We start from the raw sequence: 18,290 nt of genomic DNA, 5'->3' as shown, positions 1-18,290 counted from the left end.
GGGCGAATGGGACGACAGGATGTTACTCTTGTGGTCAACAAGGCCACATGAGTGAAGATAGCCCCAAGAAGATCTTGATATGTTTCCACTGCAATCAGACATGCCATAAAAAGGCCAAATGCCCTAGGTTGCAGGGAGGAGGAGGAACGGTGGCGGTGCCCGCACCTGCCACCCTGAGGATCATTGATGGCCGCCCTGTCAAGGCGGATATTCCGGCGGTGAAGAGACGCGCGTTCCAGCTGACTACTGAGGAGGCTCGGGTTGCACTAGACGTCGTGAATGGTATGTATCTAATACTTTAGTGCTTATTGTAATCATATGGCTTATGTTTATATCGTGGTTGTTCAGGAACCTTTTTAGTCAATGGTATGACTGCTCATGTTTTGTTCGATTCGGGTGCTACCCGATCATTTGTGTCTCTTGCGCTTAGCAAGAAATTCCGAGATACGTCGGGTACCTTGGACTCCCCACTTGAGGTTGAGATTGCAGCTGATCGCACTGTTAGTGCAACGAGGGTGTATCGGGACTGTGTCCTGAATGTACTTGGGGAAAGATTTCGAGTCGACCTAGTTCTGATACTGTTGCGGGGAATGAAGGTGATTGTCGGGATGGATTGGCTGGGAGTCAATGGGGCCATGATCGATTGTGAGCAACAGTTGGTTCGGGTTCGAACTCCCAGTGGGGGAGAGCTGGTTATTCATGGTGAGGGGACCTCGCAGGGACCGGCCCTCTGTTCGGATGCGAGGGCAAGGAGGTTTCTTTAGCAGGGTTGCATGGGGTTTCTGGCTTATATCGCGGATACAAGGGTAGGGGCCACGACGGATGTGGGCAGTGTGCCAGTTGTTCAGGAATTTCGAGACGTTTTCCACGAAGAACTGTCGGGGGTGCCTCCGGAGAGGCAGGTGGAGTTTCGTATTGACTTGGTGTCGGGTGCCGCCCCAATAGCAAAGGCGCCATATCGGTTGGCACCACCCGATATGCAAGAGTTATCTGCGCAGCTTCAAGAACTGTTAGACCGTGGGTTCATTCGTCCAAGTAGCTCACCGTGGGGCGCACTGATCCTTTTCGTGAAAAAGAAAGGCGGGACGCACCGGATGTGCATTGATTATAGGGAGCTGAACAAGCTGACAGTGAAGAACCGCTATCCTTTGCCAAGGATCGACGATTTGTTTGATCAACTTCAAGGTGCATCTTGGTTCTCCAATATTGATCATAGGTCCGGGTATCATCAGATGAGGATTAGGGAAGATGATATACTGAAGACAGCTTTCAGAACTCGGTATGGGCATTATGAGTTTGTGGTGATGCCATTCGGACTCACCAATGCTCTGGCAGCATTCATGGACCTCGTGAATAGGGTATGCAGACCGATGTTGGATCGGTCAGTGATCATTTTTATCGATGATATCCTGGTTTACTCCAAAACCAGAGAGCAGAATAAACAGCATTTGAGGGAGGTACTGTAGACTTTGAGGGCAGAGAAACTTTATGCAAAGTTCTCCAAATGTGACTTCTGGCTGCAGGAAGTGTAGTTTTTGGGGCATGTCATCAATCAAAAAGGTATTTCGGTTGATCCAGCAAAGGTGGAGGCGGTGATGCGATGGGGGGTACCGAAAAACACCTCGGAAATCCGTAGCTTTTTAGGTTTAGCGGGTTACTAACGGAGATTCACACAGGATTTCTCCAAGATTGCTATGCCATTGACGTGTTTGACCAAGAAGAATGTGACTTTTCGGTGGGATGAGGGTCGGTAGGAGGCTTTTGAAACTCTGAGGCAGAGGTTAGGCGAGGCTCCAGTCCTCGTACTGCCTGAAGGATTGGACGATATGGTAGTATATTGTGATGCATCGACTTTAGGATTGGGTGCAGTATTGATGCAGCGAGGGCATGTGATTGCCTATGCCTCGAGGCAGTTAAAGCCTCACGAGGCAAATTACCCCACACATGACCTGGAACTGGGGGCGGTGGTGTTCGCCCTCAAGATTTGGAGGCACTATCTGTATGGGGTGCGGTTTACCATCTATACCGACCACAAGAGTCTAAAATATTTGATAGATCAGCAGAACCTTAATATGCGATAGAGGTGATGGATGGATGTACTTAAAGATTATGATTGTGAAATCCTGTATCACCCAGGGAAGGCCAGCGTGGTGGCTGATGCCTTGAGTCGCAAAGCGGCAGGGTCCCCGGTTAGGGACATTTGTATGAGGATGACGGTGATGTCACCTTTGTTGGATATGATTAGAGGGGCTCAGGTTGATGGGGCAAAGAAGGAAAACTGGAAATCAGAGAAAATACGGGGTCAGTATCCACTGTTTGTTAAGGATAGCTGCGGCCTTTTGACTCAATGTGGACGAGTGTGGGTACCTTTGACGGGGGGAGTGAGGCAAAGGATGTTGGAGGAGGCTCATAAGTCTAAGTTCTCTATACACCCGGGGGCAACAAAGATGTATAGAGACTTGAGGCTTAGTTACTGCTGGCCCTGCATGAAATGAGAAATCGCTTGGTTCATGGAGCGATGCTTGACCTGCAGGAAGGTCAAATCCGAGCACCAGCAACCTCATGGAAAGGTTTAGCCTTTACCCATACCCATGTGGAAGTGGGAAGAGATCACTATGGACTTCATTACAAAGCTACCGAGGACGGCGAGGGGGGTAGATGCCATATGGGTCATTGTTGACAGACTGACAAAGAGTGCCTACTTCATTCTAATCACCGAGAGCATATCCGCAGAAAAGTTAGCAAGCATCTATGTTCGAGAAGTGGTGGCCAGGCACGGAGTGTCGGTGTCGGTGGTTTCGGATAGGGATGTTCGGTTTACATCCAGATTTTGGAAAAAGTTTCACGAAGAACTGGGTACTCAACTGCATTTCAGTACAACATATCAACCTCAAACTGATGGTCAGAGTGAGAGAACGATCCAGACATTAGAAGACATGTTGTGTGCATGCGTGCTAGATTTTGGGGGAAGTTGGGATACATATCTCCCACTGGCAGAATTCTCATACAATAACAGTTATCATGCCAATATTGATCGAGTCCCATTCGAGATGTTATATGGTCGGAGGTGCAGGACCCCCGTATGTTGGGACGAGGTCGGTCATCGGGTCATGGGGAGCACGGAGGTGGTGCTCAAGACCACCGGGTTGATTCAGCAGGTGCGCGACCGACTGCGGGTCGCACAGAGCCGATAGAAGAGTTTTGCCCACCGATGGTGATCAGATCTTGAGTTTCAAGTGGGGGATTTTGTCTTATTAAAGGTGTCACCCTAGAAGGGGATTATCAGGTTCTGTAAGAAAGGCAAGTTGGGTCCTCGATTTATAGGCCCGTTTAGGATCCTAGCCCAAGTAGGCAAGGTGGCCTATCGATTGGAGCTCCCCGAGGAGCTTAGTCAGATTCACAACACCTTCCACGTATCTCAGCTTCGGAAGTGTATTGCTGACGAGTCCGCGGTTATACCTTTGGATGACATTCAGGTGGATGGGGGACTGAATTATGTCGAAAGGCCAATTTCCATACTAGACAGGATGACGAAGACACTTCGGAATAAGGAAGTAAAGATGGTAAAGGTGCAATGGCAACATCGAAGGGGCTCCGAGTGGACTTGGGAGCCCGAGGAGGAGATGCGGGAGCACTACCCTAATCTGTTTTCATCCACGGACTTCGAGGGCGAAGTCTAGTTCAAGTAGGGGAGAGTTGTAACATCCAGAATAAAAAGGTATGTCATGAACCCCCCCCCCCCTTAAAATTAGAATTGTTGCATTTTTGGTCCCTTAGTACACTGGGCATACTTAGGAGTAAGCGTACTAGGGCCTTTTATGGTCGTGGGTGTTTGGAGGTACGCTGGCCGTACCAGGGCTTACGCGGGGCGTATGCGTCAGGGACCAGAAAACCCTAATGGTGGACTTGAGGCCTATATAAACAAATTTAAGCCCTTGGGGCTAAACCCTGGAGAGCCTCCACTACCCTTGAACGTCATTTCACTACTGGAAGCTTTGATGAATCATTTGTGAGCTCTTAAAGTGTGGTTTAGTGATATCTAGTGTTCATTCCAAAGAGAAGAGTTGGTCAAGCAAGCTTGGATCAAGAGGGAGCTTCGAGATCTTGCATCATAATCATATTTCAGAGCTTTTAGAGGTAAAAAACTTGCACCTTTCCTTTTTGCTCTTTAGTTTTAGCTAGGGTTTTTGTAGTTGGTCCTCTTGATGGTTTTTGGGTCTCATTTGTTGGATAGATCGTCCCCATTCGTTAATAAGGTCAGATCTGGGGTCCTTAAACCAGTTGAGGGTATAAAAATAGGATCTTGGAGGAAGTCTTAACCTTGTGCATGAATGAGAGGCTTGAGAAAGGTCTTAATGATGACTTTGGGGGCTTAATGGACATGTAAAGGCATAAAGTTAGCAACTTTATGCCCTAGGAGGTTTTAATGGACTCATATCTAGGTTTTGGTCGTAAAAGAATGAAGTAATATGCACTTAATGGAGAAAGTGCTTAACTGAGACTTACGACAGGCGTACTCCAAGTACGCTACGCGTAACCCCTGAAGACCCATTACGCTGCGCGTACCTGGAGCGTACGCTGGGCGTACGCGGGACAGTTTGGGCCGATCTTATTTTGGGCTTTCAAACTTTTGGGCCTCTTTTGGGTTTTTGGGCCTGATTGGATTCTGAGAGTAAAATCCTTTTTATCAATTAGATCATGGACATATTAAGTGGGCCTTTTGGGCCAAGGGGCCCATTAAAGACATTGGACTTAGATCTTGGGCCCATTTGCAATGCAAGGGTGATTGGGCCTTTGGGGTTAGGGTTTAAAGGTTGGGCCCTCCCTTGGGATAATTTATGGACCAATCATTGATGATATTATTATTGTTATTATCCAGTTTGGGAGGTTGCGGGTCATTGAGAGTGCAGTATTCGTATTCTTCAGGCGAAGGTGAGTCTTCTCACCATACCCATGGGTCTACGGCATCAAGGCCGGCCCATTATGTGTTTATGATATGTGTAATTACTCTGCGTCTTGATATGTATTATGATCGTATGTTTTGCATGAAGACCCCGGGGGGAGCCCGTGGCCTTGGGTGTAAGACCATGTGGGGTAGCCTATGGCAGTCCAAGTAAAGACCATGTGGGTAGCCCATGGCCTTGGGTGTAAGACCATGTGGGGTAGCCCATGGCAGTCCAAGTAAAGACCATGTGGGGTAGCCCATGGCCTTGGGTGTAAGACCATGTGGCGTAGCCCATAGCAGTCCAAGTAAAAACCATGTGGGGTAGCCCATGGCATTCTTGCTGATTCTTTGTATATGTGGCCTATATGACTTGTACTTGTGTTTACGTATGTGTGGTGTGTGGTATGCTCTGGGGAACTCACTAAGCATTTCTCTTACAGTTTCTTGATTTGTTTCAGGTACATCGGAGCCGAAAGTCAAGGGCTAGGCTTGATGGCGCGGCGTGCACTCTATCTATCCATCTATATCTATGTTCCCCAATATGTTGGAGACCCACTCTGATATTTTATATATAATGTAAAAGACGATGTTTTTAACTAAACGTGTGCTTTATGGATTTCATTTCATTATATTATTTAAATTAAATGAAAATTTTCGTCGTAAAAATCGGGTTGTTACAATAAAACTGCTTTAAATGTTTCTCAAACTCATTTTCATGTTAAATTGTTATAAAACTATTTCCAAACTCTTTTAAACTTCTTTTGTTCCCAAACCATATCTACACTAATATATTTATATAAGTAAGACTTGAAGGACTTAGGACTAATAGCTCACCTTACTTCCTGTTCTTGATTGATTGTGGACTTAGGGTATATTGTTATCTGTCCGACTGTCGTGGAATTCTTAGTTATATATATATATATATATATATATATATATATATATATATATATATATATATATATATATATATGTGCTGGATATAAAAGTCTTCACTTCAGTTCAATACCTTTGTGTATCAAAGGCATGCAACCAACATTTCTATTTAACTATAATAAGTATAGTTAAGGATTATCGCTCATTACTACTATTACCATGACACTTACTATAGATAGTACAATTATGAGTCAATACATGTTAAATACTATGCAAGGAGAATATTATATACTATACAAGAGAACCCTCTATACATTATACCAAGAAATACATTATACTCTAATACAAGAGAATATACTAAAACAAAATGTGACATACTACTTCTCAATACGACACTTCACTGTGCTATCACCGTGTAACCAGAGTCTCCTGGAGGGAGAGCGGGATTTATGTGTATAGATATATACGAGACAGACACTCCCACATCCCGACTGCTAGCTACAGTCCGAGCCGACTAGGCCCAGGGGTGACAAAATGTCACCATACTATGTGTGACCTGGAGGGTCATTTGTTATTCGATCGTCAATCAGCATGGTTACATACGAATTCATATTCAGACCTTTAATTAACACATTAAGAATTAAAGGCAAAACAAACTCCCCGAGGTGTATTAAATACTACCTGGAGTCTGCATTTTATTACATTCAGCCGGCAGTGACACTGCTGGGGTAAAACATTATTTTCCCAATTACTTTACATGAATGAAGTCAAAAACTATATTTTCATACTGATAGTTTCACAGGGAAAACTTTTACATTTTCAAAGGATTAAACATGCAAACAACCGGGTCTTGGTAGAAGACTACTTTTACTGAAAAATGTAGGATTTTCTAGGGAGCACTCTAATTTCAAACATTGATATCAACTATTATACTATATGGTTGTAAACATTTTTATACAAGCAATGACACTAAATACTTATGAACTCACCAGCTTTATGCTGATACTCGCTTTCAAAATAACTTGTATTCTCAGGTCATCAGTAGACAGGTACAGATGCAGCTTTTGAGAAGATGGAGCACATACAAGACTCATCTTTTATTTTGATTATACTTTTGGTGTCTAACAAACTATATAGAACACGCTTGTATTACAATTATTATATTAATGCAATGGATGTTGTTGCTTGTCTTTACTATTATGCGTTGTTATGATATTGTACATGATGTCCTCCACCCCAAAACGTTTCCGCCGTTCACGGTTTTGGGGTGTGACAAAGAAGATGATTGGCAAGGCTAAAAGGATTGATGATATGTATGTGTTGAAGAGCAACATTATGCATAAAGACACAAAAATTTATATTGTTACTGTTGTTTCCTTATATGTTTGGCATAAAAGGTTGGGACATCCATCTAATGAAAGACTTATATCGATTAGAAATCATCTCAATGTTAGGATTTCTAAGAGTGATGTTAAAATTCCATGTTCTGGATGTCCTCTTGCTAAACAAAGGAAATTACCTTTTTATTCTATGAATATTATCCATAATGAACCATTTGGTTTAATACACTGTGATATTTGGGGTCCTTTTCATGTTCCTAACTATCAAGATCATCGATATTTTGTTACTATTGTCGATGACCATTATATATATACATTGGGTTTTCTTATAAAGAACAAGTATGATGTGCAACAAGTTATTCCAAGATTCTACAGTCTCATACTTAATCAATTTAATAAAAGCATTAAAGTTTTTCATTTAGACAATGCCAAAGAGCTTGAGTTTACAACATTTTTTCATGAAACAAGAATATTACATCAGAAATCATGACAATATGTTGTCATAGATTCATGACAAGATCTGGATTCATACAATCAAAATCCGTTTATTCTCTTTTTTCACAAAGGGCATGGTGACAAGTTTGTTGCGTACTTGTTTATGTGGATGATATAATTATCATAGGAGCTTCTTGTAACGCCCGTGTTTCTGGGCTTGCCATTTTTAGCAATGTAATAGTCTAGGTTAACCTTTGTAAACCAATTTGAAATAATAAAAATGTATTATTTGTGAATTTTGGGAATTATGTGAGTTATGTGTTTATTTGCTTAATTATGTGATATAATTGAATTAAGAATAAAATGAGCGTCAAAATTTAGGTGTGAAATAAACAGATAAGAGGCCTCGGTGTTATTGGTGTTATTCTAGTCATTTAGCAGAGTATGGATGACGACCACGGACTATTCTAGACTGTCCTGTGGAACACTAGCAGGCTCATTACCTGTAGGTGTTGTGAACGACATGTTCACCGGTGTACTCTATCCCCCACATGGTTGCATTTAGGGCACTTATTGTTGAGGAAGCCCCTCTGCAGTAATGTCCGTCCCGATGAAAATCCTGAATTAGGTTCCTTATAATAGAAGTTATTTTAGGGGCGTAAAGTGAGGATAACAGGAATGGGTAATCGGGTTTATTGTGGATTGTTGAAATTAAATATAATTATTGTGGGTTGAAAACCCTATATGCTCACCAGGCTCCCAAGCCTGACCCACTCAGTTTATTTGTATTACAGGAAGTGGCGCAAGAGCTTAAGATGGGCGAATCATCAAGTTGTTTTGTTTACAAGTCTGTATATGTATATATTTGTTGAATGACTTGTAATGTTATCGTTTATGCTTTATGATCTGTATCGGAACATGACATCCCGACTTTTGATTATGAAATGAAATCATATTTTTATATGAAATGTTTTGATAAATATCTATTTTATCATGTTTTGTTTTTTGGGAACAAATTCCGCATCTCTTTTAAAATTAAAAGGATTTACTCTGAAAATGTTTAAAAAGCATAAATGAAATCGGTCTTTTCTGGCCGAGATTTTGGGGATGTCACAGTTGGTATTAGAGCATTAGTTTAAGCGAACTAGGAATTTGTAGGATTTCTAGACTTAAACTTAGAATGCTAAGTGGAGATTGTGAGATGTGTGTCTGATATATTATAGACACGAGCACTAGTTTATTTTAGGAAAGTTGCCTAAAATGCTTTTACGTGCTAAATGTTATATGTTGCCATATATGATATTATTTGTTCGGATCTATGGTTTGTTGCCAACCGGATCTGAAGGTTTATGTGTTTAGGATTCTAAGCGTATGTATATGATATTAGAACTAGCATGTAATCGTTTGGAATAATAAGGATGAATTGAAATCTTATCGTGAAAGAAGATCTAATTTCACCTTATTCGGTGTATAGATAAAAATGGTGAGAACAAGAAGCGGAGTTGGAAATGCTGATGAAAACAGGAATCAACCGCCTATAAATCAACAAGTACCTGTTGTAGCTGCTGCACCTGAGCCGATAACAATGGCTGGTGTACAAATGATGATTCAAATGATGTTGGATCATCAGATGGAAGAAACAAGACGTTTGCTTCAACAGAATCGTGAAGAACCGTCAATTCAAGTAGAAGAGCCCGAGCAGAATGGAGGGCAATCTGAAGGAGAAAACTTTAGTGGGATCATTGGTCAAGACAACCCACCCGTGGTTAGGCGCAATAACCAGGATGGAGGAAATGATGGGCGTGGGTGCAAGTACAAGGATTTCATGGCGTCCAAACCACCATGTCTATCCGGAAGCCCGACGCCGGTGCAAGTTATGGATTGTGTCTCTGAAATGGAGACTATGTTTGAAAGTTGTGAATGTAGCAACAGGCAGAAGACCGCTCTTGCGATCCCTCTGCTAAAATCTGGTGTGTTGAGTTGGTGGAAGCTGTTAGCTGACTCTATGCCCAAGGGAGAAGCAAGCAAAATGTCTTGGGAAGACTTTGTGGAACAACTGAAACTGCAATACTGCTCCGGGCAGGACCTTCTGGAAATCAGTAATGAGTTTCAGAATTTGAAGAAAGGGAAATTGAGCGTTACTGAATACGCTGCAAGTTTCACAGAAAAGATGAAGTTTATCCCATATTTGGTGCCTACAAAACTCTCTAAGGTCAACAAGTTTGCCCTTGGACTACCAGCGGACTATGGTCCAATGGTTAAGCAAGCAACCACATTGAAAGCCGCCATCTGGGCTGCTAGAAATGTTGAGACCCAGATCAGGGAAAAAGGTCTGGAAAGGTCAGAGGTTGGTGAGAAGAGGAAAATCGATGGATTTTCAGGGTCCAGCAAGAAAAGTAAATTCTCGAAGTCTAGTTCGAGAGGAAGTGGAGGAAAGGTAGAGGCAAAATGGTGCGACAAGTTCAAGAAGAAGCATCATGGGAAGTGTGGCGGGGAAACCACATGCTTCAAATGTGGAAAGCCAGGGCATTATGCCAACGACTGCACCTTCACCAAGAATGTTTGTTATGGTTGTGGTGAGGAGGGGCACATCTCAAGGGATTGTCCGAAAAAGAAGGAAGTAGCAAGACCCAACATTCTGCCAAATCCAAAGGCGAGAGCATTCCAGATTACACTGGAAGCTGCTAAAGATGAAGCTGATGTCGCTTCATGTACCTTTCTCGTTAACAAATTGCCTGCCCAAATTTTATTTGATTCTGGAGCCAACTACTCCTTTATATCACATGAATTTGGTAGAAAACTAGCTTTGCCTGTTGATAGACTAGATAATGCCTTATTAGTCGAAGTTGCTAGTGGCAAGTTTGTACCTGTTAGCCATCGTATGAAAAACATCTTAATTGATCTGAATGGGAATAAGTTCCACGAGGAATTATTGCCTATCGAACTTAATGGTTTCGACATCGTTTTGGGAATGGATTGGCTTAGCGCCAATGCCGAAATTTTATGTAAGAAGAAAATAGTGAAAGTGAACCCGCCTAGGAAGGAATCATTTATGGTGTATGGAGATAAACGCAGAGTAAATTCTGGAATCATTTCTCTAATGAAAGCCAGAAAATGTTTGACCAAGGGGTGTACATCATATTTAGCATTCGTGATCGACGCTAAGAAGGAAAAGAAGGTGATGCAAAATATTCCCGTTGTGTGTGATTATCCGGAAGTATTTCCCGAAGATCTTCCTGGATTACCACCCGATCGGCAAGTAGAATTTTGTATCGATTTGTTGCCTGGAACAACGCCAATTGAAAAAGCACCTTATCGATTAGCACCGACGGAGATGAAGGAGCTGATGATGCAACTTCAGGAGTTATTGGACAAGGCTTTCATAAGACCTAGTTCATCACCCTGAGGAGCTCCGGTGTTATTCGTAAAGAAGAAAGATGGAAGCATGAGGATGTGCATTGATTACCGAGAGCTGAATAAGGCAACAATAAAGAATAGATATCCGTTGCCGAGGATTGATGACATATTCGATCAACTACAAGGTTCAAGTTATTTTTCAAAGATCGACCTAAGGTCAGGATATCATCAGCTGAAAGTAAGAGAGCAGGATATAGAGAAGACTGCATTCAGAACACGATATGGACACTACGAGTTTTTGGTTATGTCGTTTGGACTAACCAATGCTCCAGCAGCGTTCATGGATTTAATGAACAGAGTTTGTAATCCGTTCCTTGATAAATCTGTGATAGTGTTCATAGATGACATTCTGATTTATTCAAAAAGCCAAGAAGAGCATGGCAGACACTTGCGAGAAGTGTTGGAAGTCTTGAAGAAGGAGAAGTTGTATGCGAAGTTCTCCAAATGTGATTTTTGGATTCGTGAAGTCCAATTCTTAGGTCACGTTGTCAACCAAGAAGGGATAATGGTTGATCCAGCAAAGATCGAAGCTGTGATGAAGTGGGAACAACCGAAAAGTCCCACGAAGATCCGAAGCTTTTTAGGGTTAGCCGGATATTACCGAAGGTTTATCCAAGGATTTTATTCAATTGCTAGTCCATTAACAACTTTGACCCACAAAGGAGCTACTTATGCTTGGAGTGATAAGCATAAAGAAGCATTCGAGAAGCTAAAGAAGAAACTATGCGAGGCACCGATACTTTCTCTACCCGATGGAGTTGAAGACTTCGCTGTTTATAGCGATGCGTCTGGAGTTGGACTGGGTTGTGTTTTGACCCAAAGAGATAAGGTGATCGCATATGCGTCTCGACAATTGAAAGAGCATGAAAAGAACTACCCGACTCATGATTTGGAGTTGGCAGCGGTAGTTTTCGCTCTGAAAATATGGAGGCATTACCTCTATGGCACGAAGTGCAAACTTTTCACTGATCATAAGAGTCTCCAATATCTCTTTAGTCGGAAGGAATTGAATATGAGGCAACGACGCTGGCTGGAATTACTTAAAGACTACGACTGTGAGATACTTTACCACCCCGATAAAGCCAATGTTGTTGCTGATGCTCTCAGTCGGAAAGTCAATTTTGAAAGGAGAAGGCCAAGAGTGTTGAGAATTGAAGTTGTCTCAACTATTTTGGAAAGTATAAAGAAAGCTCAAAGCGAAGCTTCTGAGAAGAATGACCGGAAGGAGGAACATTTGGGCAAAACGTTGGTGTTCGGTGTAAACAGTCACGGACTGAAGGTGTTCCAAGATCGGATTTGGATACCTAAGACAGGAGGAGTCAGAGATCTTCTGATGGAAGAAGCTCACAAAACCATGTACTCGATTCATCCCGGTAGCACAAAAATGTATAGGGACCTGAAACCCTATTATTGGTGGGCGACGGTGAAGCTCGACATTGCGAAGTATGTGGCGGAGTGTGTGACTTGTGCAAGAGTCAAGGCACAACATCAGAAACCATACGGGAGTTTAGAACCATTACCTGTGCCTATGGGTAAGTGGGAAGACATTGCTATGGATTTTGTCACTAAACTGCCCAGAACGAAAAGTGGTCACGACATGATTTGGTTGGTCGTTGATCGATTCACTAAGAGTGCGCATTTCATAGCAGCCAACGAGAAATGGTCTATGGAGAAGCTTGCAAATTCTTACATGAAGGAAATTGTGAGGCTTCATAGTGTTCCGTTAACAATTGTGTCGGATCGTGATAGCCATTTCACCTCACGATTTTGGAAAAGTCTACAAGAGGAATTGGGTACCAAGTTGTGTTTAAGTACAGCTTACCATCCGCAGACTCATGGTCAGAGCGAAAGAACGATACAAACACTTGAAGATATGCTGAGAGCATGTACCCTGGAATTCCTAGGTAATTGGGATGAACATTTACCTTTGGTAGAATTTTCCTATAATAATAGTTTTCACTCGAGCATAAAGATGACACCTTATCAAGCATTGTATGGACAGAAGTGTCGTACGCCGTCTTGTTGGCTTGAGGCTGGGGAAAAGCAGTTTATGGGACCGGAGATAGTCCATCAAACTGCTGAAAAGTTGAAAATAATTAGGGAAAGAATGTTAGCAGCTCAGGACCGTCAAAAGAGCTATGCTGACAAAAAGCGAAGACCGATGACTTTTGAAGTTGGAGATTCGGTTTTGCTTAAAGTCTCACCGTGGAAGGGACTTATAGGATTTGGTAAAAGGGGAAAGTTAAGTCCAAGGTTTATTGGACCGTTTAAAGTTCTTCAGAGAATTGGGAACCAAGCTTACAAGCTCGAACTACCAGAAGAACTGAATGGAATTCATAACACTTTTCATGTGTGTTATTTGAGGAAGTTCACGGGAGAAGTTCCCGACATAATTCCACTTTTGGATTTGAGGATCGATGAGAACAAAAGGTTGATTGAGGAACCGGAGGCAATCGTTGACCGAAAGACTAAGAAATTGCGACGTAAGATGGTTGAGTTAGTGCTTGTCCGATGGAAACACATGAATGGGCCAAATCTCACCTGGGAGACGGAGAGTGACATGATGAGTCGCTATCCGCATTTGTTTGCTGGTGTGTGATTTCGGGGACGGAATCATTCTAAGGTGGGGAGAATTGTAACGCCCGTGTTTCTGGGCTTGCCATTTTTAGCAATGTAATAGTCTAGGTTAACCTTTGTAAACCAATTTGAAATAATAAAAATGTATTATTTGTGAATTTTGGGAATTATGTGAGTTATGTGTTTATTTGCTTAATTATGTGATATAATTAAATTAAGAATAAAATGAGCGTCAAAATTTAGGTGTGAAATAAACAGATAAGAGGCCTCGGTGTTATTGGTGTTATTCTAGTCATTCAGCAGAGTATGGATGACGACCAGGGACTATTCTAGACTGTCCTGTGGAACACTAGCAGGCTCATTACCTGTAGGTGTTGTGAACGACGTGTTCACCGGTGTACTCTATCCCCTACATGGTTGCATTTAGGGCACTTATTGTTGAGGAAGCCCCTCTGCAGTAATTTCCGTCCCGATGAAAATCCTGAATTAGGTTCCTTATAATAGAAGTTATTTTAGGGACATAAAGTGAGGATAACGGGAATGGGTAATCGGGTTTATTGTGGATTGTTGAAATTAAATATAATTATTGTGGGTTGAAAACCCTATATGCTCACCAGGCTCCCAAGCCTGACCCAGTCAGTTTATTTGTATTACAAGAAGTGGCGCAAGAGCTTAAGATGGGCGATTCATCAAGTTGTTTTGTTTACAAGTCTGTATATGTATATATTTGTTGAATGACTTGTAATGTTATCGTTTATGCTTTATGATCTGTATCGCAACATGACATCCCGACTTTTGATTATGAAATGAAATCATATTTTTATATGAAATGTTTTGATAAATATCTATTTTATCATGTTTTGTTTTTGGGAACAAATTCCGCATCTCTTTTAAAATTAAAAGGATTTACTCTGAAAATGTTTAAAAAGCATAAATGAAATCGGTCTTTTTTGGCCGAGATTTTGGGGATGTCACACTTCTTTTATTGTAATTACAATCTTGTAGTGATTTTTGGAGTATTGTATCCATATTATTTGTTGACTTTGACACCCTAACATTCCAGGTAAAGTCTCATCCTACATTATCATAATGGCTTTCCCGAGTGATGAGGCCCCACATCTTACAACCTCTGACCATTAATCCTGAACATCTACCCCAACAAACTATCAAAGCACTTGATTTCCCGAAAGAAGTTATTGAATTTATTACATATAAAACACTCACAAACCATTTTATTCTTAACTATAAAATATATATATCAAGAGAATCATGACACTTTATGAAACTACGGTTTATAATATGGGGTTATTTTGAAAATTGTATACATTGACTTTCCAATATAGAATATAAATAGATGGTTTGTGGTGGATTTAATTTTTTGGAAAACGGCTAATATTATAAAAACCACATCAAGGAGATGTGGAAAACAAACAAATAGTACAAAAAAGAAAAAACAAACAAAGAACAGAGGGAAAAATGAGAAAATTACAAACAGAGGAAAAGACTAATATTCCAAACTCTCCAATCCATTTTTTTGAATGAACCTCTATGCTTGCACCATATGAATGTTGTTGCTTTGATTCTTTCCACCGTGTTCGCCGAGACTATTGAGATTTTTTCGAAAATCCATTTGTTCCTTTCCATCCATATGAACCATAAAGCTCCACCGAAAATTACAAACAGAGGAAATGACTATTGAGATTTTTTCGAAAATCCAGTAGTTGCTTTGTTTCTTTCCACATAATATTGCATTGAACATTCTTCTTTTATATTTATACTTCGACCACCGTGAGATGAAAATAAGCATATTTTCCATCGAAATAAATCTGTCACATCTGATCTCACACCACACCAGGATCGAGTCCATTATTGCCTTCGCCGCATGACAAGTTAACAAAATATGATCACATGTCTCCTACTCCGTACTGCATACATCACATGTAGTATTTGGAATTATGATACCCCTGTTTTTTAATTCCACAGCAGATGGAATTCTACTGAGTTTTGCTCTCCATATGAAACATTGAGTTTTGCTCTCCATATGAAACATATAATCTTAAAGGGAATCAACTTATCCCAAGCAAATGGTCCGTTGTTAACGATATATCCTGCCAATTCAATTCGCTCCCGTAACAGACAGACCAAAAACCTGCCATCTCTCACAAAATCAGAAACCCAACATCAATATGTTGAATTCCATGACACAATTTCCTTAGGATCAACGTTATATTGTGTATAGTGATTTCGTGTTTTTATAATGTTTTTCCACACCCTAGTGTTGGATCTGTTAGCGAAAATAGACCAATGCCTCCCTTCTAGATTATGAATACTTCGAATTACTTTGGACCACATAGAGGATTCATCCGCTTTCAAGCACCACATCCATTTAGCCAACATAGAAATATTCATAGCTTTAATAGACCCAAGCCCGATGCCTCCAACCTTTTTTTGGTGCTATAATCTTAATCCTGTTTGACCCAATAAATACTTTTTTTGTCATACTCTCTGCACCAAATGAATTTCCTCCTAATTTTTTCAAGTGTGTCAAGAACACCATTTGGGACTACAAATATGGACATAAAATATGTATGGAGATTACCAAGCACTGCCTTTGCAAGAGTACTCTACCACCAAATCTCAATGCTTTCGCTTTCCACGTAGAGAGCTTGGAGTGAAACTTTTCGATGATCGGCCTCCATGCATTCTTTTTTATTCATATTCTCACCAACAGGGATACCCAAGTAAGTAAACGTGATCGACGATGGTTCACATCCAAAAGGGGCAGACCAATTTGAAATTTCCATAGGAAGAGCACCCACACCAAACACTTTTGACTTTTTGAAGTTCACTTTCAATCCAGATAAGATGTGAAAGCATCGTAAGATCCTTGCCGAATTAGCTATGTTTCGCCTAGACCATTCTACAATGAACAATGCATCATCTGCATAAAATAAGTGTGACACACACAAGCTAGAATTTTGGAATTTTATCCCGTCGAACACGCCTTTCTCCACTGTCGTCTTCATAGCAAAATTTAATCTTTCCATTGTAATAATAAAAAGGAAGGGGGATAATGGGTCCCCCTGCCTCACACCCTTTGTAGGGTTTCCATTGATGATCACTAAAGCTCTTCCGCATTCTAAATAGCTACGAATCCAAAGCCGCCATCTCACCCCAAAATTCATTTGTTCCATGATAGAATCAAGAAAAGCCCAATTGACCAAATCGAAGGCTTTGTTAAAATCCGCCTTGAACAATCATTCACTCTAAAAATTCTTTCTAATTGTATTTGCAATTATTTCGTTTACGACATTTTAAAAGTTTTCTCAAATTTTTATTTTTTAAATGTCTAATTAATCTAGCTATAACGGCGGTGAACGATGGTCAGTTTTTGTATCATCGTCCTATGAGTCCTATGGTAGGTTTTCATCACAAACATTATAAATAATCATATATTGTTAAGCTGGTTTTAAAATTATACAAGTCAAGAACGATCGAAATTATGAACAACTTTAGACAACTTGTTTATTTATATAGACACAAATTATATAGATGTTATGACATAAATAATGGATTATCTTTAATATTTTAAAATGGTGGAAACAACGTCAAGAAAATGGACCATTCTACGTTTTTGCCATCGTGTCATGCGAATACAATAAACTGGTATTGTAGCTTTGTAAAAAAAAAAGTAATATTTGATTTATATGTTAGAAAATTCAAGGAGAGCTTTATTGACAATGGATTCCCTTCATGTCGGTAAATTCAAATATATCGTCATATCATCCGGACGAGATGCAAAGTATTTCCGAAACTCAAGAACCATTCACAAACTCTACAAATCAAGTGCCGACCATATGCATAATATGACTAAAACTTATAATTTTATTTCGCTTACCAATCAAGTATTTGTAGTTTATAAGCTACCTGTATATTTCTCATTTTGTAAGTTTTTTATATTAATAAATAAAACCCATGGATTTTTATGATTTTTTTGTAATACAAATTATTTTATTATAAATAAACAAGTAAAAAGACTACGCTTTTTAGGCCCACAACAGGCCAGAATTTGCCCATGGAATTGGGTTGGGTTTTTATACTCTAAGACCGGGCCGGATCAAGCTATGTGCAATTTATCAAAAGAAAGTGTGTACTCTCACTCTAAAAAGCCTCTTTTTGTCACCAATAGGAGTCCAATCCCCATCTCTGCATACAAAATTACAAATAGAGGCCGACAACAATAATATCAATAGAGACATAGGCCAACAATATCATATGTGTTCCTTCACAACACCTTTCTTAACATGTTTATCTACATACGTCTCTTAATAATCAACCACAAAACCCACGTGTTGATGGTATTATTTCAACTAAATTGATTTCAAAGTAGTTATATTTGTCTTTGCCTAACAGCTTAAGTATCAGTATTCTGAATTAATTGATATATACCTTAACATATATACATACATAACTGAAACACATACGCATATATAATATATTTGTACACATTAATCCTCGACTCCCGTTGGTTCAAGTCTTCAAGTCACAGAATGCATTAGCTCAAATATATATTGCCCCAAATCTCACCGAGCCAAAGTAAACTGTCCTTTAAATATAGTGAAAAACAATTGAAAGAGTTACGGGTTAATTAACATATACGATATGTTATAGTTTCTATATATACATGAAAATATTGAGAA

The 18,290-nt window shown here is 40.3% G+C and overlaps 1 protein-coding gene across 1 annotated transcript; it reads right to left on the bottom strand.

Moving 5' to 3' along the window:
• Nucleotides 1-16,214: 16,214 nt before the first annotated feature.
• On the bottom strand, nt 16,215-16,784 carry LOC145049477 (putative mitochondrial protein AtMg01250). The gene has a single exon (XM_078997875.1). It carries the CDS (start codon nt 16,782-16,784, stop codon nt 16,215-16,217), a length of 570 nt encoding a protein of 189 aa, XP_078854001.1.
• Nucleotides 16,785-18,290: the final 1,506 nt, after the last annotated feature.

The sequence above is a fragment of the Lactuca serriola genome, chromosome 5, assembly GCF_051521515.1.
Source record: "Lactuca serriola cultivar US96UC23 chromosome 5, Lser_US96UC23_V15, whole genome shotgun sequence".
Classification (NCBI taxonomy): domain Eukaryota; kingdom Viridiplantae; phylum Streptophyta; class Magnoliopsida; order Asterales; family Asteraceae; genus Lactuca; species Lactuca serriola.
Note: the sequence above shows the minus strand (reverse complement) of the source record. Positions and strands in the feature narration are given on the sequence as shown.

Coding starts and splice junctions, on each gene's coding strand:
- LOC145049477 (XM_078997875.1), bottom strand. CDS start 16,784: ATGGAACAAATGAATTTTGGGGTGAGATGGCGGCTTTGGATTCGTAGC.